We start from the raw sequence: 21,593 nt of genomic DNA on the forward strand, positions 1-21,593 counted from the left end.
ATTTTAAATATTCTCTATTATAGAACTTATGAAGTAGTTCACAATAAAAGCATGGTTTTATGGATAAATATTTTTTTTTAAATCTTGAAAATTCATGCAGATTAAGTAAAACATACACCATTGGGAATATTGGACCAAACGTTAAAGCATCTTTAATCTTACTTTATTTTTTTATTTTAAAATAAAATTTAGAGTAAAATTTAATACATTTTTTTATTTTATAATGAAATAATAAATAAAATTAGAGTAAAACTTAATTTCATAATCACTTTATTTTGAAAAAGAGTAATACATTAGAAATGCTTTGAAAATGATTGAATACATAATAACTAAACAATGCAACTTTAGTCAACTCATAACAAAGACACTTGAACGCATATTTATATATATATATATATATCAAATACAAACCCTAACTCCAGTTATTTCCGAATAGTTTTATTTCTAAAAAGGATATAGTATAAACTTAGATAATTGGATATACGAATATAAACCTAACTATTGAATTAGATCAATAAATTCTAGATTAACTGAAAAGAGCGGAGTGCTAGTTAAAGGATAGCTTACAGGAGTCAATGAGCTGACAACTTCTCCTTCCTCTCTATTCAGTGAATCCATAAGGTTGTATATCCCGAGAACTGATCAACACCGCGTCATCCGAAATCTCTGATACATATTATTTATTAAATTATCTAAAACTTTCCTCAATATTAAGATTTCATTGTCAAACTGATTTATTCCGAGTTAAAAAAAATGCATGCATCTTTTAGAGTATAACTTATTCTTTAGGCCTGCCCGACTCTGGAGTGCCTTTTTCTGCTTTTATTTTTGCTTTCTATTTGGTTGACAGAAACATCAAGCTTCCAGTTCATGATGCATGATAAATAAAACCTTATAAAACATCAAGTCATCTTGACTTAGTGACAAAAGGATTCCAGTTGAAATTTTTGTCATAAATTTAATTCATCTTGATCACTTAACCATGATATTTAGATAGATTAGTTGCATACCCTGATACATGACTTCGTAGAATCGATCTTTGGACTTACAAAACTTTTGGACCTCACGGTTGTAAAAAAAAGATCAAAATGTAACTCAAATTCATGATCCATGATAAACCTCATAAATACTTAATTATCATTGCTTTCTAGTGAAACGCAATCTATTATACTTTGGATATATACTCCAATGTGGCACACAACAAAAACACCTGATTTTAGTTAAATTATCAAACTTTAAAAAATATATATATGAGTGTCTAACAGTTTTATAAATACTGAGACTTCAATTTAATATATTTTTGAATCAAATACATATACCTTAAAAGTCTGGATGCCAGATATATATGTTTATCCTATCTTAGTCAGTTAAATATTTTTAATTCAGCTTCTATTATTTTTTTTCAAATGATTAAAGAAAGATTATTATGGTATACATATATACCTTTTTTGTAACATATGATGTATATTTTGACTCTTTAATGAAGAAACAAAAGAAAAAAGTGAGGCAAAACCCATGTTGCCGAGTCATTACCAACTACGGGTGCATAATGATGGAACAAAGCACAAATCTTTGAACACAAACTAACTACAAAATTCTTTTGTAGTTGCAATCCCCGACCCTAATGTTTTGGAATTAATAAAACTGCAATCATTCACCAAAATAAAGTACAAGGCCATTATACATTCTCATCTGAACTTTTTAATTATATATATTATTGTGGTTTCATATTGTTTTTTTTTTAACTGAAGAAATTTTGACTATTTCTCGATTTGTACGTGTCATCCTTGCGCAGGAACCATGCTAATCTTCTGTATATCATTTCAATTTTATCGGATGATCCCGAAGGGACTGGTTTCATATTGTTTCACACAATTACTCTGTATTATTATTATAATAAACCATGAAATTATTTGCATTTGAACTGCAATGATACAGTGTCCACTTTGTTATGTGGGAGACATTTACCAGATTTTGTTAAATTGTTACTCTCTTTTGAGAGTTGGTTATTTTTGGTGCGTGCAATCTTCTTTATTTATTTTTGAACTTCCACTTTTGTTTTTTAATTTAATCTGTTATTCTTTGTGGACGGACAAAAATCAGCCATTTTATTTGAAAATAGTTTGTATTTGTGCAGTTATTTAGGATTTTATCACTAGACTAACAATTATACTCCCACCACAATTAATGTTTCAACAATCGACAAGATATGTATATACTATATATATATATTCAAATCTCAGTTGACATCATTTTTCACCTTCAAAACAAACAAGTTTACTCTGTAATTCAACTTGAGAGATTAACAAACAAAATTGTCCTGAGACAGACATTTACTTTCACAAGTCACAACAATTTAACATATTTCTATACATTAGCTTTCTTTTTTTTAGCACAATTTTATACATTAGCTAAAACCTTCATTTTGTAACCAAAACAACAATTTCCAGCTATTTAATTATGTCTTCTCACGTACCGATCTCTACTTTTTTTTTTTACTTCTTTTGCTCTATTTTCTAAACAACAAATTTCTTTCTTTTATGTTTCATATGTACAAGGACTTCTCCTTATCTTATAATATTTTGACTAAGGCTACTCGTAACCAATCCTATAACGTGTATTTTTCGAACATATCTAAAATCATGCAAAATTTGTATGAAAGCCATAAATTCCTTATAACTTCTCAGTTCTGTTTTTTGTGTGTTTTATTAGCTTTAGTTTATATGTATATAACAAATACTGTAATCCACAATTTATCTAGCAAAAAGATGCATGAAAGTAATTCAAACATTTACTATTATGTCATTTTCAAAGAGAATGGTTAAAAAAATTAGTAAAAAATAATCATATATATAGCCTGAAGATGAATTAGTTGGAGAAATAGTTGAATGATCAATTTTAGAAGTTTCATAATTATGTCACACTTCCGGTGGAATTAAGGAACACAAACATACATATATGTACTGATACCACTCCTGCACTACATAACATATTTATTAGTAGTGAGTCCACAATATTGCTGATAGGTGCGAGACTTCGAAGATAACGGAACAAATGGACAAACATGTGATCCTAATATCTTAATAAGACCCAGATATGCCTGCTTATATCCATTTAAATGTAGATCAGAGAATCTGTAGACAAACTGTCTTCAAAATTTAAGACAACCTTCTTTACTTTTTTTTTTTTTGACAAAGAACCTTCTTTACTAATTTACCAAAACATATATATTGATAAATATTTCTGTAACTATCTTCTGGGGTATTATTTTGTTTATGTGATTGCCAAATGGTATCCTTCTCTGTCATTATTCTCTTCACACTGTATATTTTTAAAATATCTTGAAAGCATATAATTACTTGTTAAAAGAAATAGTGATTATATTCATGCATAAAATAACATACCAACTATATATTTCAAGTTATTTAATGCATTTATAAGTTTGATTGATACCATTGTAACTAAATATAACCTCTCTTACTTGGTTAATCACATAAAATGCGTATAAAGTAGTTGTATCATGAGGTAATCAACAGTAGAAGAGTTGAACATACTGTTACAAAACCGTCAAAAACATAATCAGTTCATCTAAATATCTACCAGACAGAGATGTTTTTATTTATTTTTTGTATTGATATATACTGTATATATATTATGTGTATGATATCCTATTTACGTCTGAAAATAATAATTATATTTTATAAAAATAGTGTAACGCCGAAACTTATTCCAGTGCGCCACTCGCTCGGATCGAAATTCGAAAGTTATATTCCTTTTTTTTCTCTTTACCTAATTTAAAAATCCAAAAAAAACAACTGGAATATATCTACCAGCGTAGTATATGTCCTTACATATTATTTCTGACTTTTTGCAATCCGAACTTTGAGTTTAACAAAAGGAATTAAAAGGGTGAAAAGAAAAGGTCAGAGAAATTCGAAGGTCCATATCAGTAGTAGATAGTAACAATTAAGTTCCAAAAACAGAAACTAATATGACGCTTTTTAACACTTCAAATTTCATTACATTAAGTTCTGAAAACCAAAACAAAGCTACTACAGAGTTGGAGCTTAATAATTCTAAAAGGTTCTGAAAACCAAAACAAAGCTACTACTTCCGGTACCGCTCTAGGTTTAATTTTTTTTTGTCACCCGGAATACCTTAAGTGGTAAGAAAACGCGAATTATGCAGGTCTCGCGGTGATTAATCATTGGACCTATAAACTTTTTAGAATCACACCATAGTTATAAAAAAAAAAGAGTTGAAAAAACAACAGAGGAAGAGCAAAACAGAAAACAAAGGAAAGAGATACAAAGAAAAAAAAAGAAGGAAAGAAATACAAGTAGATACCACAACAAACAAACAAACCTCATGCTGAAAGATGGAGGCAGATGAGAAGGACTAATGCTATAAGATAGCAATCCCAAGCCAGAACTTGAAAGATGGATCAACCCTTTAGCCCGGAGAAGTTTCTTGAGAAATCCGATGATGGAGCCAAGTTGGACCCTCCCATGCAATGTAGGATTGGAAGCTTTGTCTGAGAATGACACTCTTTGTAATTTCAGTAGCCATATGATTTTGGTTCTCATGGACAAACATCAATAACCACGATTCAAATGATTGTAGGAGCTTTACGATACCATCAGCTATCAACCGGAGGCAGAGTGGAGATGAGGATGCAAAAGCACCTCTTTAACATCCATCGATGAGTATTCAAACAATTACTCTTTTCTGGCGCATGTTATTCATGCATTCAACCGCCCAAAACAGTACCCTAAAAAAAGGAAAAAAACTAATAAATAAAACAGAAATTTAATGTAAGAACGACATATGTCAATGCTGTACCCTACACTAAAGAGCAGCTCTTCTTTTTCTTCTGCCTCAAACTCTTTAATAAGTCTTTGATCATCTACATTAACGGTATCACAATAAATTATTATAAATAAAAGAAAATAAGAAAGTGAAATGAGTTTTTTAAAATAAAAAACTTTAAATCCCATCAAACAATTTTTTTAATCAAAAAGTTTAATTATAAATGGAACAACATAACTAAACTAAATTTACAGAGGAGACACTCATAACTAAACTAGATATTGGATGAGTATCTCACCAATAGAAATACTTTTACCTTGTCTCCTCTTCGGATAATCCTATCCTTCTCTTCCTATAAATACCTCTTCACTCTCCCTCTTTCTCCACCACCAAACCCACCAGAAACAACCACTGTTAAAAACAAAACAAACTTTCTTTGTCTAAATCTGATCAGAAATATGGTCAGTCACCCAATGGAGAAAGCTTCCAACGGTACGTCCGCGCTAGAGACGCAGACGGCTGAGCTTGATCAGCCAGCAGCGCTTAGAAAAATCATATCGGTGTCTTCTATAGCCGCCGGTGTACAGTTCGGCTGGGCTTTACAACTATCTCTGCTGACTCCTTACGTGCAGCTACTCGGAATCCCACATAAATGGGCTTCTCTGATATGGCTCTGTGGCCCAATCTCCGGCATGCTTGTTCAACCCATCGTCGGTTACCACAGCGACCGTTGCACCTCAAGATTCGGCCGTCGTCGTCCTTTCATCGTCGCCGGAGCCGGTTTAGTCACCGTCGCCGTTTTCCTCATCGGTTACGCCGCCGACTTAGGTCACAGCATGGGTGATCAGCTCAACAAACCGCCTAGAACGCGAGCCATCGCGATTTTCGCTCTCGGGTTTTGGATACTCGACGTGGCTAACAACACCCTCCAAGGACCATGCCGAGCTTTCTTGGCCGATCTATCCGCGGGGAACGCCAAGAAAACGCGGACCGCAAACGCGTTTTTCTCGTTTTTCATGGCGGTGGGAAACGTTTTGGGTTACGCGGCGGGTTCTTACAGGGATCTCTACAAGATGGTCCCTTTCACGATGACCGAGTCATGCGATCTCTACTGTGCTAACCTCAAAACGTGTTTCTTCCTCTCCATAACGCTTCTCGTCTTGGTCACGTTCGTCTCTCTCTGTTACGTGAAGGAGAAGCCATGGACGCCTGAGCCAACCGCAGATGGGAAAGCCTCTAACGTTCCCTTTTTCGGAGAGATCTTCGGAGCCTTCAAGGAGCTGAAAAGACCGATGTGGATGCTTCTTATAGTCACTGCACTAAACTGGATCGCTTGGTTCCCTTTCCTCCTCTTCGACACTGATTGGATGGGCCGTGAGGTTTATGGAGGTAACTCAGATGCAACTGCAAGCGCAACCGCTAAAAAGCTCTACAATGATGGTGTCCGAGCTGGTGCGTTGGGGCTTATGCTTAACGCTATAGTTCTTGGGTTCATGTCTCTTGGTGTTGAATGGGTTGGTCGGAAAATGGGAGGAGCTAAACGACTTTGGGGAGTTGTTAACTTCATTCTTGCTATTTGCTTGGCCATGACGGTTCTGGTGACTAAACAGGCGGAGAATCATCGGCGAGATCACGGAGGTGCTAAAACAGGACCGCCTGGTAACGTCACTGCTGGTGCCTTAACTCTATTTGCTGTTCTCGGTATTCCTCAAGCGGTGAGTTTCTCTCTGTTTTTTGTTGTTATTTTACTTAAAAAAATTGTGTCCATTGGCTTATTATTATTTTGATTATATTAGAAATAAATTAATAACCTAATTTTGACTTTTTATTTTATTTTAATTAATGGCAGATTACGTTCAGTATTCCTTTTGCACTAGCTTCCATATTTTCAAGCAATTCCGGTGCCGGCCAAGGTAAATTTTCTAATTTGAGTTTTCAATTTAATTTAATTTAGTTACCCCTTTTGTTTTGGATAATGCAAGTCTACACTCTTCTTAAACGTGTTGGGACCTAAAAAAGCTATAAGCATTTAATACGTACAGATTCGTAATTTAATAATTTATTGAGATGATTCTATAAGTCACTGATAAAGTCTTAAATATATTTGTTACAAAAAGGTATTAAATATATTTACAAACGATGAATTACACCAATTTCTTGAATTAATAATGTTAAACTAAAGATTTGCGTCTTTCATTCGAACAGGACTTTCTCTAGGTGTTCTAAATCTGGCTATTGTCGTCCCACAGGTAATAAAATCGTTGAAAGCAGTTTTATTTATTTAACTAGATATAAATGCTAGGATTCTGATAAATATGTTTGCGTAATTAAATGTAGATGGTGGTATCTGTGGGAGGTGGACCATTTGATGAAATCTTCGGTGGTGGAAACATTCCGGCGTTTGTGTTAGGAGCAATTGCAGCTGCGGTGAGTGGCATATTGGCTTTAACGGTGCTGCCATCGCCACCACCGGATGCTCCAGCTTTCAAAACTGGGGCTATGGGATTTCATTAAGTTTTAACAGTGTTTGATTTGGCTCTGTTTCTCTCATAAAACATTAGTGTTATTGTGCAAATTCTACATAAAGAGAAGAAAGGAAACTGATCTTCTCGGGAATGGTCTGTATTTTACATAACCATTATGTCCCTTTTTATGTAACTGGGTTTTAAGTTGAGTATATTTTACATTTGTTACTTTCAAGGCTTCATTGTTTTGGACCTTTCGGTAATACCTCTTAATCGACAAAGTATTTATCGTGACCTAAAACAATTCAATAATCATTAATTTGATTATTTATTTCACAATTTTTTTTTGACAAAGCATGATAAGTTTTGAACATTTACAAATAACTTGTTTAGTTTGTTTCCTATATATATATATATCATAACGTTCTTAAGAACATTTAAAAACTATATCGACAAAAATTGGTAGAGTTTCTCAACTATTTGTTGAGGTCCCAAAATGTTTCTGAAGAATTCATAAATCAATTAATGTAGAATAATTTCCCAAAATTAAAACAAAAACAATTGAAGTCATACATTTATCATATGTTAAGAATTAAGAAAATTAAATATTGTATTGTTACTTAAAAATAAACAATAAAATATATTAATTTAGAAAATCGTATATATTTTGTAGCTTATGTGATTTTCTCAACTATTTGTTCTTATCAAGTATATTAGAAAGGAGTAATACATAAACAATCATTTTTTTTACTCAAAAATACCTTATGCTATGTTACCGTAGCTGTACGTTGACAAAAAAAATGTTACCGTAGCTGTACCTTCTTTAGCAAATACATCTAATTAAAGATTCATATAATTATCTAAGCATATAGTATAAAGCTAATAAACTAGGAAGAACTAAGCTAATAACGTGTTTGATTAGTGTAGCAATAAAGTGATGCTTTCGACTTTCAGATGTAGGTGAGGAAATCCTCTAAATATTTGATTGTGCTGTCTTGTATGAAGAAAAATAAGCCTCAAAATCCATACCAATGTGCAGTTGCCGTAAAAAAAAATACTTAAAAAAAAATGGACAAAAACAGCACAAATGATTATCTATCTCTGGTACCCCTTGAATTATGTACTTGGAAGTAGGGTTATAGAACGTGATTGTGATCTTTAGTTTTTTTCTTTTGTCAACGATCTTTTTGTTTAATTTGCCATAATCTGCCTAATGAAAATGAGTCCAAAATTTTAAAAGTTCATAAATACCTTATTAATTAACTAAAAATGTGCAAGTTATTATTTTAATACTCATAAGTCATAAATAAGAATCCGGAAGGTAAAACCGGAAACCTGAAGAGCAACGTGGGCCTTATCTTCTTCTTCTTTCATCTCTGAGCTCTCACACACATACACACTCGTCGATTTCAGAATTTCAGTGCGATCTGTAGAAACCTTATGATCGAGACCAACATGCTTCTTCACACTGTATCTTCATCTTCTCCTCCCCTTCATTCTCAGATCCTCCCTCTCGCCCAGAAGGATTTCTCTTCAGGTAAACACTCCATCGTTGCTCTCTTCCATGATTTACTACTCGTCATTCTTAGTTGATAATCTCAGTCATTTTAGGGTTTCAGATACATGGAAGGACTTTACCCATTCCATCATTTCATGGTACTTATTCACCTCTCTTCTTCCTTTGCTTTAAGTTTCGTCACTTTCATTTCATTGTATGCTCCTCAAAGGCTCAAACTTGCCTGCAGAACTTGCTGCTAGAGGTTTACCGGTTTTGAACAAAGCTTCCTTGAAGAAGAAGATACCAATAAAGGGATCAACTTTCTTGTTGGGCCAGAGCTTGTTGATCATGTCTGCTAACCCTCAGCTAGCAGCAGCAGCAGCAGCAGCAGAAACCTTGAAGCCAGAACCCATTTACGAAGTTGGAGAGTTGTTTGAACTAAGTATCCAGCTTTCTTACTTGTTGTTACTACTTGGTTTGCTCGGTGTTGGTACTTTCTATGTGATCCGTCAAGTACTTGTCCGCAGAGAGCTTGACCTCTCCGCCAAAGAATTACAGGTATAGATTTTGTTCCAAGTATTAACGATAAACAAACCGAGATGAAATCTGAATGTTATGGAGATTGTTAGACTAAGCCAAGTACAAGCCATGCTTTTTGGTAGTCTTAATCAAACCTGTGTTCCATGGTTTTGTTTTGTTGTCTGAACAATCTCAAGGAACAAGTTAGGAGCGGGGATGCAAGTGCAACAGAGCTCTTTGAGCTAGGTGCAGTGATGCTGAGACGGAAATTCTATCCTGCAGCCAACAAGTTCTTGCTTCAAGCCATCCAGAAATGGGACGGTGATGATCAAGATCTTGCTCAGGTACTAAAAGTTTGCGCACACACACTGGATACACAGAAAGTGATAAGAGTTCACTGAACCTGTACAGTTCAACAGGTCTATAACGCTCTTGGAGTGAGTTATGTTCGAGAGGAGAAACTGGACAAAGGAATCGCTCAGTTCGAAATGGCGGTGAAGCTGCAACCTGGTTATGTTACGGCTTGGAACAACCTTGGAGATGCTTATGAGCAGAAGAAAGAGCTGCCTTTGGCGTTGAAAGCTTTTGAAGAGGCCTTGTTGTTTGATCCCAACAATAAGGTGGCTCGGCCTCGACGAGATGCCTTGAAGGATCGTGTCAAGCTCTATAAAGGCGTTGTGGCAGTTAAGTCTAAGAAACGGTGACGAGGAGAATTAACACAACGGCTCGAACCAAGAACCGTTCTTTTCCTCTCTCTGTTCTTTTCGTGTGTTTTGTAAGGAGTTTTTATGTTAATATGAAAATGAAACTTGTTTTCTTGTTTTGTTTCGTGTTAATGGAAATGGAATGCCTATGCTATTTGATCAAATCACACTTAAAGACTAGACATAAGCAGAGTCAGGCACCAGATTGTAAAGTCATCATTCTGTCCGTTGTCGTTTTGCTTTTACTTGTCTCATCCAATCCTTGCATTCATCTGAAGAGCCATTAGGATAAGCTAGCTGCCATGTGAGAAGTTTCTGTTGCTGCAAAAACAGAGCAAGCAAACGGCAGCAGCATGTATATGAGAGAGATGCAATGATTCAACTGCAAAGAGAATCAATAATTGAAACAAAGGTTTTTTACCCATTCTCGGATGTGGTATCCTCCTTTAAGCTCTGTAATTTGCATGATCGCATTGCCATTCACCAGAGGCTTTACATGCCAGATGTTATCAAGACCTGTAATGTTCAAGGCAATAAAAACCATCACCTATGTGGCCTTGGTAACTGACCAAAGTCTAACCTCTTGGAAAATTTCTATCTTTTGATGCTACAATTTAGCATCCATACTAACGCTTACCCAATTCACAAATGGTTTCCTCGATTGTTAGATAACTTTCTCGCAGCTTCTCCAGTTGGAAGTCCAGCTGCCCAGTTTCTTGATCTTCCTTCATGCCGTCAACCACACTCAACAACAGAGACGTTAAGAGTGCAACACGCCAGAAGTCTTTGATATCTCTAAGAAGAAACCCTGGAGTTAAAATAAAACAAACCATTTTAGTTACATACATACGGTCGGATCTAATAAAATCACAAATTTTATAATACTCGTAGTTTACACAAAAGATTAACAGAAGTTATAAGAATACAATACCATCTATGCTATAGAGGAGTACCTGTGAGTACTCTTATTTTCGAAGTTTCTGGGATCTCTGGATCATCAACGGAGATGGACTTCCAGTGCTCGAGAATATCAGTGGCCCAATCAAGCTTGTCTACTTGTGCGCCATTCTTCAACTGGAGGGAATGAATCAGCGATAGGAATTTCTCGGTGGTACGATGTATATTAATAACCTGAAGAAGATGGATTTCATTATTATGATAGACATGAATCTGTTATGCTGTAAAGCAGTCCAACTTAAACAAAGCATGGTAAAACGAGATATACACTGCTCTTGAACAGGACCACACCACCAAACTATGCAAAACATATGTGAAGGCTTTAATTTTACCATGTTAGATGGTTTTTCCCGTTATTACCAACAAACCACGTATAGCCTTGTTACTGCAATTAAGGCCTATTGAACATTAATAATCAGAGCTCACCGTTTCAGCATCACTGGTCTTCCGCTTCATGGAGAATTTGAATATGTGGTTGACAACAGGGATCTGGAAAAAAGAGCTCAAATTTTGTTAGATATAATATTCAAACTCAGATTTGTTTAATCCAAGCAAAGATAACAAGAGTTCAAATACGTGAACTACAGTACCATTTTGCCCTTATTGTCTTTGTAGACGGTTTTCCTAAAGGGGAGAAACAGAGCAGCATACAGAGCAAGCCTTCTTTGTTCACCCTGAAACCAAATAAGACACCAATAAAATCTAACTGAATATATATAGAAAGGGAGCAAGAAGCGATCATGACAGTATAATAACTCACGCTGAACTTTCCTAGCCCAGGTGTTTGAATGAGACTCCACATAGCTTCCAAGTATGCTTTGCAGATGCTAAAAAGCCAGACATGTTAGAGCTTTTGCAAAATATTAACCCAGTGTAAGAGAACCAGATTAGCTAAGTAGAGTAGAAATGAGATAAACCTGCCACAATTCTCTGATGGTGCAGGCTCGGATGAAGAGGGAAAGGCAAAGACAATCCCAAACAGTTTCAGATCAGAAAGATACGTTACTGCTGAAACTGGCCCATTCCCAGATATCATCAAATCAACCTGCACCAAGAAATCAAGTTGCGTCACAATACACCCTAAAAAGAGAGGTTACAGCGGAATAAGCTAATATCTAGCAATCAGGAAGATCAGTCACATACTTCATTCCCAATCCGCTCTCTGCTAATTTTTTCACCAAGAGCTACCCTAACTTCCTCGCTTGAAGCATCTTGTTTTAGTTCTTCATCCAGCGTAAAACCAAATCTTGCACCTGTTACAGCAGTAAATTGACAAAACGACAACCACAGAGCTCAAATGAAAGATCTGATATGAGCACTGTAAATGAAATAAAATTCGAAAAAGGATATATAACAAAGGTACCAAAGCGAATAGCCCTGAGAACTCGCAAAGGATCATCCAAGAATGTAGCTTTTGCAGGCAATGGTGTGACAATTCGTCCGGACTTAAGGTCATCGATGCCTGTGATTTATTCAGTTCCTTGTAAACTATTATTTAGAACATCACAGGAACACAATGCTGGCAAACACTAGGACGGACGCACTAACCTCTTTCTGTAAGATCTTCTATTGAGCCAGTGTTAATGTTGTAGAACAAGCTGGCAAATTTAAGAAATCATAAAAAAAATGTCACAAACACATAAATTGACACAGATCATAACTATTCTTGTTCTTGAGAAAGATGAGAGTACCTATTTATGGTTAAGTCTCTCCTGTAAGCATCCTCTTTTGGGGTGCCAAATTTCTGTAATAGAGCAGCACTAACTGTTAGGCTCTTTTGGGAATAGGATGTGCTACGCATTCGTATGAGATGAATAAGGAGCAGTACCATTGTTGGAATACGACTATTCTCCGTGTACTCTTCAGATCTCAAGTTAACAAAATCTATCCACTGGTTATAAATGCGCATCTTGGCCGTCTCCAAATGTTTGGATTGGTCAGGATTCCTGAGAAAAGGCCAACAAGATGACATCAAGAACTATAGCGTAAGGGTAATAATACTAATAGATTCAGGTTGAAAAAGTTAAAAGAACCTTTCAATAACAGTGTCGCCTTGAACTTGTTCGCCTCTAGAAGCTAAATACTCCTTGAGCTTATCGAGAAACTCACTTCCATACATATTGTCGATTGCTATGTCAATATCATCACTATCTCTCCCTAGAAGCTGTAAACACACAAGATCCACCAATCATGAGCGAGAGTATCCAATAGGGGTGGGCACTTTACCCGATATCTGAAGTGGCACCCGAACCCGATCCGAAAAACCCGAACCGAAATCCAAACCGAAGTAGCTAAAATTACATCCAAAATTAAAAAAAAAATAACTAAATTAATACCTTTTTAGTTTTAAAATGTTATGTCCAAATCTATTAACCATTCAATCTATTAAAAATAAAAAATTAGTTAACTGAAAGTTATATTTTTAAATACAACAAACTTGAGAAATGAAATTTCTTTTTTTTTTTCAAAATCTAAATATCCTAACCCGATCCGAAATAACCGAATCCAAACTAAAAATATCCGAACCCGACCCGAAGTACAGAACTATCCGAACGGTTCTAGACCTCTATACCGAAATACCCAAAAATCCGAGATACCCGATCCGAACCCGAACGCCCACCCCTAGTATCCAACGGCATATACTCCAAACCTAATTTTCGTTTGTTCAATTCTAGTTTTAACGAATCTAACGGCGGGAGTGTTCCAGTGTTCGTACCTTATCGCGCACCCAACCGCCGGCGACTCGGAGCTGCGTGTCGAGGTTGCAAAACCGAAGCGTACCGAGAAGCCGATCGAAAATCTCCCGCTCTTTCTCAGTGATCTCGATCTTCTCCTTCAGTTCGACTGAGGTTTTTGATTGCTTATCCTCCTCTTGCTCCACTCTAGCAGCCGTCGTCATCGTCGAGAACCAGTAACGACACAGATTCCGAGAAACGACGCCGGAAATGTGGAGAAGCGATGAAGGACGAAAGGCGACGGTTGAGAAACGGCAACGAGAAGGAGGGCCCAGCAGAAGGGGTCTCGGGAGATTTATAATAGTGTTGATTGGGAGAGGGAGAGACAATGTCATGGTGTTTTTAAGCGGCGCGTTTCCATCTCCGGCGGTTTACGGGGAGTGAGTTGAGTTTATGGGCCAGCTTGGATCCATATAAAGTCAGAGCTATTATTAAGCCCAATAAAAGCCTAGTTTCATTACCTTACTAAATGTTTGTTTTATATTTATTTGAAAGCCTAATACCCGATAACCTTATAATAACCAAGATGTCTCAAACAAATCCTCTAGAAGAACAGTACCGATCGAAGATCCAGGATTTTCTAATGAAGTCTGAGGTCTCATGTGTTGTCTACTTGGTTGTAAATTGTCGTATATTTCTAAGACGATAGAAGCAAATGCAAACATTTCTTTCATTTGCTGCAAATATTATCCTACGATAGGTAGCAACTAGCAAGACTACTATAATCTACCACCGAAGACTTTATGCGATATCTACGGAACTGTATATAAACAGAGTTGCATTCATGCATAAATGCATCAAATCTTGAATACCGAGAAAGAATGAAAGTCAATCCCCTCGTTGATACGCGTACTAAACAAACAAAATCAAGGACAACTGTACAACCACACATAGTTTTTGTTATATATTTTTTCACGGTTCAATATTATAACGTGTTTCAATATTTTCTAAGTTCATTAATAGTTGAAATACGGGTGATATATAAGTGAGATACGAAGATAAATAAGCAAGTTCCAAATTAGGCATGGGCATTCGGGATCCCAATCGAGTTTCGGTTTAGTCCAATCGGGTTTCGGTTTTTCGGGTTTATCAAAATCAGCCCCATTCGGGTTATATAAAAATTCGGTTCGGGACCAGTTCGGGTTCTATCGGGTTCGGGTCGGGTTTAGTAAATCTTCAAAGAACCGGTACAACCCGATGTACTTTCGGGTTCGTGTTCCAATCGGTTCTTCGGCTTAAATGTACCTAATTTATATCTACTTTGTAACCAAAAAGTAACTAAAATCGGTTCTTTGGTTTTAAAATACTTGATTTCTACCTATTTTGTAACCAAAACATAAATAAAATCGATTAAAAAAAAAGGAACATCAAATGTAATCATTCAAAATCAAGTGAAAGGTAAACATAGTTATTGATCGAAAGAAAACCAAATAAATGAAAGCATGAGACGAAAATCAAGTTCTCATGAAATGAAAAACATTATTCAATAAAAAATAAAACCCAAATCTAAAAACTTCAACCTTCAACCGCCACCTTCAACCATCAATCTTCATATAATAGATAATTATTTTAGATGTTCAATATATTTTGAATACATATTAGGAATTGAAATCATGTTTGGTACAAGTTCTTTTTAGAAATTTTAAATGTTTCGGGTTCTATCGGGTATCTATTTAGGTTCGGGTTCGGTTCGGATAATACCCATAACCCGAAATATCATAAAACAAAATCCATTCGGTTTTTATGTCGGGTTTGGATCGGTTCGGATTCATTTTTATCGGGTCGGGTTCGGTTTGGGTTTTTGGATTCGGTTTATTTGCCCAGCCCTATTCCAAATATTGGGAGAAAAGCTACACATACGGGGAAACTAAAACCCCAAACAAAAGAAATAAAGAACAAAAAGAATCATAACCACACTGAGATGGATAAAACAAAAGAATATAGCGACTCCAACACTAATTAATCCGATAAAAAGGAAGAAGAAAATAAAGTTGAAGAATCGATTTTTGCCATTGTATTTAAACTGAATTTGCTTAGTACTATAGTAAAAATTATTAGTCGTAGCAGTTATTAACGCACCAAACTAAAAGCGTGGAAATTCTTATCTCGACTTTTAACACGTTAGAGAAAAAATTTATTGTGAGGAGGAAATCCTTTTCATAAATTATACATTTTCAGGTAGAATATTAGACCATGAAAGGTTTATCCGTATTGAATTTGGTTTATTCTAGAAAGTATATGAAGGGAAACAAAACTCATAACATGGAGGCATGGACCATTCGGATTTGAAATGAATAAAAGAGAGATTCTCAGCCAGGCAATAGTTTTGTCAGGTGATGGCCGGGCCTTATTCAATTTTTAGTTTGCGATTGGTTTTCCTTACTCCCGCGTAGTCTCGCTACCCAACTTTATCCAAACTTATTATCGACAAAAATTCAAATCAAATCTTTTTCAAAAAAAAAAAAATTCAAATCAAATCAAGTTGGTTACGCTCACAGTTTAACCACAAAAATATAAAAGTAATCTTATTGGCAAAAGTTCTAAAATAAAAATTTAGAGAAAATTGCATAAAAACCCTAAACTTTAAATTTTGAAGTTTTTTCAATAACACTTTCAACCTTCAAATTGACATTTGTATCACAAAAAAACACTCCAAAAAAAACTGGTTAAATAGGTAAAAAAATTATGTTTCAGTTTTTTTTCTCCAAAAAAATATTTAATAAATAAAAAAACAAATTCAGAAAATTAAATACAAATTCATAAAATTAAATAAAAGTTCATAAAATTAAATAAAAATTTCAGAAAACAAAAAAAAATCAGATATTAAATAAAAATTCAGAAAATTAAATAAAAATAAAATAATTAAAAATTCAAAAAAATAACTAAGATTAAATTAAAATATAGAAAACCAAAATATTAATTCATAAAATCAAAAAATAAAATAAAAATATATATATTTAAATTACAAGATTTCTTTAAAAAATGTATCATATCATCGTTGACAATATTAATTTCAAATATATTACCAATGAATATGATGGTTTCTCACACAACCATTAACAATGACGGTTTTTTGGCATAACAAAACTTTTTTGAGTTTTTGAATTTTTTTTAAAAAAATTATGATTTTGTTTTAGTTTTCTCTATTTTAATTTGATCTTATTTATTTTTAAAAATATTAGTTATTTTTTTGTTTTATTTAATTTTATAAATCTTTATTTAATTTTCTAATTTTTTTAATTTTATGAGTTTTATGAGTTTTTTTCAAATTTTCTGATTTCTATTATATTTTTATTATTATTAAATCATTATTATTTGAAAACAAAACTGACACATCATATTTTTTGACCTTTTTAGTCGGTTAACTTTCTTTTTTGAGATTTTTTATGATACAAATATTACTTTAAATGTTAAAGTATTAGTGAAAAAACTTCAAGATTTAAAGTGTTAATTGGCACTTTCAAGGATGTGATTTTCTCTAAAAAATAAACTAAATAATATTATTATTTTATAATCTTTAACAGTAGGGTGGTCCAGTGCTGCAATTTTAACCGGAACCTTCAACATAATCAATCAACAAGGGCTGACAAAAAAAATAATCAACAAGGAAGACATTTTTACACAGTTATACATGTAGGAAGTTCACGTATGAATTGATAATACATTAAAATAAAGAGAGATAGACCAGTGCATGGCTGGCTAAAGATGATGCGATTCAATCTAGCTAAGTGCATGTGCAACATCTTAAGTTGTACTATCATTAATATTCCATATTTTATAATTGTTCTTGTTATATAGAACTTTATTATAATTTTCCTTTATCCATTATTCATTGATCATAGATTCGGTTACCTACCACCCAACATCTCACATGTTGCTTTTATCTGTCTTCTACCATCTACCCCATCTCACCTGCTTATATTCTAAATTTTGGCCTCTCTTGGAATAATATCTTTTGTCAAAAGAAAGCTAAGAAAAAAATTGAAATAATTTGTCAATATAACTTGCTCGCTTTATTTTTACAAATAGTATCATTTTAACATTTTACGCACGTTAAAAATTTCGGAATTATACAACTTATACTCTCATATAAAAAATTGTTATAGTTTATCTTTAAAGAAAGTGAGTTTTGAGTGAGGGTTAGATAGAAACTTTATTTACAAAAATGTTTTTTTGGTTTATAATTTTCTTATAAAATATATTTAAAATATTGTAGAATACTGAATTAAAAACCTCAAAATAACTAAGTACCAAATATTGGCAACGTAGAATTTGTTAAAATACAAGATACTTATGATTTTTTCTTTATAAAAAGAGGAAATTAAGAAAAAGATTTAAACGGATGCATACGCAATTATATAAAAGTCACTACATCGTAATTAAACATATGTTTTGAATTTATCCACTTTTATTTTAGTTTTTACTTCTTTTGTAAATAAAATCATATATGTGTGTTATCAACTGTCAATATATTGTTCGATTTGTTTCTTTACCAGAATGCTTCTTTTCTTTTTCTATTATCTATAAGGGTGATTTTGTGAAATGCATATAATAGTATAAGATTTAATAATATATCTATGCATCGATATGTATAACAATTTAGTATGAAAATGAACGGATTTCTATTTTCCTATACATGACCGTTCTTCAATGCAATGTTCAATATTACACTATACTATATTTGTTAAATATATAGTACATAACAACAGAAGAAAAAAAAACCGAGAGAGAGAGAGAGAGAGAGAGAGAGAGAGAGAGAGAGAGAGAGAGAGAGAGAGAGAGAGAGAGAGAGAGAGAGAGAGAGAGAGAGAGAGAGAGAGAGAGAGAGAGAGAGAGAGAGAGAGAGAGAGAGAGAGAGAGAGAGAGAGAGAGAGAGAGAGAGAGAGAGAGAGAGAGAGAGAGATTTGCATGTAAGATATTCCAGGAGAATTTTTATAAAATTCAGAGAAAGAGAGAAAAATAAAAAGGTTGAGGAAGAAGAGGAAAATAGATTGTAAAGCTTCATTACTATTCTATGTTTCTAAAATAAAATAGTAAAAAATAAAACACTATATTTCAGTATGATATGTTTATTATCTCCAGAGCTGATGGATAAAAATCAGTGTAGGAAAATGTAAGATTTGCGGAGGATCTGGTGGAATTGCTATGTTACATGGAAACGGAAGCGGATACGTGGAAGCGGAAGCTTATGGAAGCGCGGAAGCGAGATTTTAAAAAAAGTTAAGAAGCGGGTACGTGTTGGAAGCGTATACATATATAAATTTTTTTTTAAAATCTAGAACTAAAAATTACATGTTTAAAATTTAAAATAAAGCATCTATTCATTTATAATAGTTTCCAAATTATTTCATATTAAAACTGTGAAATACACATAAATTAAATTTAAAATAAATTATTATATTAATTATTTTTATTACTTTATAATTAATTGACATAATATATTTGAATATATGATTATCTTTATTAAAACCCTCAATGCATAAAGATAATTTATATTGTTAATTTTTTTATATACTTCTATTCTTTCTATTCAATACTATTAAAATTTAGATTTTATATAAAATAAAATTATAATTTTATATTTTTATTGATTTAAGGAATGGAAGCGTGATTCCAAAACGGAATCGTAAGCTTCCAACATGTTTTTAAAAAGAATATTTTAGAAGCGTTTTGGAAGCGAGATTCCGTAAGCTTCCACAAGATTCTGATTCCGATTCCGATTCCGAAGCGGGAAGCGGACGTCCGATGAAGCTTCTGTGCAACGTAGTGGAATTGTCGAAGTTGTCCATCTTTTACAACTATGAAACTTAATGCAATCCTATACCACATTGTATATCTAAATGGTATAGTCTTTTTTTTTTACTGGCTCACAGTGTTTAACACCTTAAACATTGTCGATTTTAATAATATAGTATTGATATGTTGTTTTTTTGTTATTGGTTAGTCTTAATCAATAAATATAAACCAATTGATTCATAAAAATGACACAACAACAAAATATAACACATGTCTCTTATTGTATTGTAAGGTCACATTTCTATTATACGTTCAATAAATAGAACATAACTAAATAAATAGTACATTGCAGAAGAAGATGAGGCGGAAGAGGAAATATGATTAGCAGAGAAGCTAGTTGAATTGCCAGAGTTGCTGAGAAAAAGAAACAGCTACATAAGATGGAAGAGAAAAGAGACGATGGAAAAAAATAAATAGATCACGAGTGGCAGTGGTGGTGGAAGATAAAACTGTGGAGACGATGACAACGATGGTGGCGAAGAATAAAACAACTGATAACAACCGTGGAGATGGTGACGAAAATAGTGGAAGCAGCGATAGTGACGAAAATGGTGGAAGCGGCAATGGTGACGAAGAATGAAATAATCAGCAATAGTGATGGTGGTGATGTGATAAATATACACGATTGGGGCGTACGAAAGTGAAATGATTGGAAATTGAGCATATAATTATAAATAGAAATAGAAGAAGAAAATGTGTGGTGCTTTATCAAAGATAAAAACAATTAATATATAGGTACTGATTGGTAACCTTGTTAAATGGCGTTTTAAACTCGATTCCGCAAGTTTTCTGTCAATCAATAAAAATTACAAAAAGAAGAAAAAACGCAAAAACACAAGTCTGCGTGTTCGCTAAGAAAAATATAAATAAATTACAAAATCAACACTTTCACATTAATATGATAATATCATTTTAAATTTTAAATAAACAGCAATAATTTTTTGATGATAAATAGTTATGTTATAGATAGAATTATATTACTTTGCTTTATAATATTATAAGATGTCAGTCTATTATTAAAAATGTATTGACAAATAAGTTAAATATTTATAATAAGAAGTAAAGTATTTATAATAAATTTTAGTTATTTCATATTTTGTAATAATTAGTTTAATTATTGGTGTTTGTTTTTATTATAAATAAAATAAATATCATATAAAATACTATAATTAATATAATCTGTATTTCGCTGTTATGCAATTTAAAATTTTTTTTGCTGCTTTACTATTGTTTCCATGATTTCACGATTAAGATATGTTTATCAATCGGAGCCATAATATTCACAAAATATCATAACCAAGCAATTGTAATGGTTATAAACTTAATTCCGCCGGTTGTTATGTATATCTAACCCAATTTCTCTTTCAATAACACGTCTGAAAAAGTTTAAGCCACCAATGCAGAAAAAGGCTTTACATGTTACAAATAAAAAGGATAGAAATAAGATTTTGTCTCAAGATGCACATGATAATTCGGTATTATTGTTCTGGAACCACCTTTTAGGTGAGATTCTACCTAAAAGAGCCTAAACTTCGATTTCATTATCATTTCTTTTTTAATAAAAATGTTTTTAAGGAAACCACATGCTGGAACCAGATTGGAGCTGGCACGTTACATGATGTCCATAGTCCACTCTAAAAGCTTAAGATAATGGTGGTGGTGATTTGTTAATTTATATTAGTTATAACTGATAATCATAACAACCACGATACAATTACCTTCATTTTCTTTTTGTTATAACGATAACGTGCTTTTCCTAAAAGTTTAATGGGTATATCTCAATTTCTTTAGTTGCTGAGTAAGGATCCATTCACGAGTTGATATACATGAATATCTTAGTTACGTAGACGAAAATCTTAGTTAGTTTTTAAAGAAACACCCTCAAAAATATTATTTTGTTGATATCTAGCTATCAATTTTGAATATGTTTTCGCAACAAAAAAATTGCGAATATGTCAATTGTCTTATATGACTCATCATTCTTCCTCTATTAAATAAAGCTAAGTGAAACCACGTTGACTTTGTAGTTTCTGATTATATATGAAAGTAAATTAAGGTATGTAAGTTGATAATTTAATTATAAACAGAGATGTGTGTTTGAGTTCCTCCT

At 33.3% G+C, this 21,593-nt stretch overlaps 3 protein-coding genes and 1 non-coding gene across 7 annotated transcripts; 2 read left to right on the top strand and 2 right to left on the bottom strand.

Annotated features, from left to right (window-relative positions):
* Window positions 1-1,749: 1,749 nt before the first annotated feature.
* Window positions 1,750-1,853, bottom strand: LOC125576835. The gene has a single exon (XR_007315259.1). It is a non-coding gene; the product is annotated as a U6 spliceosomal RNA (small nuclear RNA).
* A 3,213-nt stretch (window positions 1,854-5,066) lies between these two features.
* On the top strand, window positions 5,067-7,509 carry LOC106400952 (sucrose transport protein SUC2). Its single transcript, XM_013841359.3, has 4 exons — window positions 5,067-6,524; window positions 6,659-6,722; window positions 7,015-7,058; window positions 7,147-7,509. The coding sequence occupies exons 1-4, from the start codon at window positions 5,268-5,270 to the stop codon at window positions 7,321-7,323; spliced, it is 1,542 nt and encodes a 513-aa protein (XP_013696813.1). The 5' UTR covers window positions 5,067-5,267; the 3' UTR covers window positions 7,324-7,509.
* Window positions 7,510-8,584: 1,075 nt separating this feature from the next.
* Window positions 8,585-10,159, top strand: BNAA07G10330D (tetratricopeptide repeat domain-containing protein PYG7, chloroplastic). Of its 4 annotated transcripts, none has more exons than XM_022693278.2 (5): window positions 8,585-8,811; window positions 8,886-8,930; window positions 9,002-9,330; window positions 9,489-9,635; window positions 9,711-10,159. In XM_022693278.2, the coding sequence occupies exons 1-5, from the start codon at window positions 8,715-8,717 to the stop codon at window positions 9,993-9,995; spliced, it is 903 nt and encodes a 300-aa protein (XP_022548999.2). In that variant the 5' UTR covers window positions 8,585-8,714; the 3' UTR covers window positions 9,996-10,159. The 4 variants fall into 4 exon arrangements, with proteins under 4 accessions (XP_022548999.2, XP_022548998.2, XP_048592712.1 ...); XM_022693277.2 differs by having other exon boundaries at window positions 9,020-9,330; XM_048736755.1 differs by having other exon boundaries at window positions 8,606-8,811; window positions 8,877-8,930.
* Window positions 10,061-14,056, bottom strand: LOC106401495 (CCA tRNA nucleotidyltransferase, mitochondrial). Its single transcript, XM_013842025.3, has 15 exons — window positions 13,669-14,056; window positions 12,986-13,116; window positions 12,781-12,898; window positions 12,644-12,696; window positions 12,501-12,550; window positions 12,316-12,414; window positions 12,096-12,205; window positions 11,870-11,997; window positions 11,713-11,779; window positions 11,543-11,626; window positions 11,379-11,441; window positions 10,949-11,126; window positions 10,633-10,803; window positions 10,417-10,511; window positions 10,061-10,316 (listed from the first exon to the last, which is right to left on the bottom strand). Exons 1-15 carry the CDS (start codon window positions 14,020-14,022, stop codon window positions 10,212-10,214), a joined length of 1,806 nt encoding a protein of 601 aa, XP_013697479.2. The 5' UTR covers window positions 14,023-14,056; the 3' UTR covers window positions 10,061-10,211.
* Window positions 14,057-21,593: the final 7,537 nt, after the last annotated feature.

Source organism: Brassica napus, chromosome A7, assembly GCF_020379485.1.
Source record: "Brassica napus cultivar Da-Ae chromosome A7, Da-Ae, whole genome shotgun sequence".
NCBI lineage: Eukaryota > Viridiplantae > Streptophyta > Magnoliopsida > Brassicales > Brassicaceae > Brassica > Brassica napus.

What these genes read in the sequence shown, in the direction of transcription:
- BNAA07G10330D (XM_048736755.1), top strand. Translation starts at nt 8,715, where the DNA reads ATGATCGAGACCAACATGCTTCTTCACACTGTATCTTCATCTTCTCCT. An exon ending in CCAGAAGGATTTCTCTTCAG is followed by an intron (nt 8,812 to 8,876) that starts GTAAACACTCCA and finishes TGATAATCTCAG; the next exon opens with TCATTTTAGGGTTTCAGATA. An exon ending in ATGATCAAGATCTTGCTCAG is followed by an intron (nt 9,636 to 9,710) that starts GTACTAAAAGTT and finishes ACAGTTCAACAG; the next exon opens with GTCTATAACGCTCTTGGAGT.
- LOC106401495 (XM_013842025.3), bottom strand. Translation starts at nt 14,022, where the DNA reads ATGACATTGTCTCTCCCTCTCCCAATCAACACTATTATAAATCTCCCG. An exon ending in TCTCAGGGCTATTCGCTTTG is followed by an intron (nt 12,206 to 12,315) that starts GTACCTTTGTTA and finishes CTGCTGTAACAG; the next exon opens with GTGCAAGATTTGGTTTTACG. An exon ending in AAGACAATAAGGGCAAAATG is followed by an intron (nt 11,442 to 11,542) that starts GTACTGTAGTTC and finishes TCTTTTTTCCAG; the next exon opens with ATCCCTGTTGTCAACCACAT.
- LOC106400952 (XM_013841359.3), top strand. Translation starts at nt 5,268, where the DNA reads ATGGTCAGTCACCCAATGGAGAAAGCTTCCAACGGTACGTCCGCGCTA. An exon ending in TTCTCGGTATTCCTCAAGCG is followed by an intron (nt 6,525 to 6,658) that starts GTGAGTTTCTCT and finishes AATTAATGGCAG; the next exon opens with ATTACGTTCAGTATTCCTTT. An exon ending in CAATTCCGGTGCCGGCCAAG is followed by an intron (nt 6,723 to 7,014) that starts GTAAATTTTCTA and finishes TCATTCGAACAG; the next exon opens with GACTTTCTCTAGGTGTTCTA.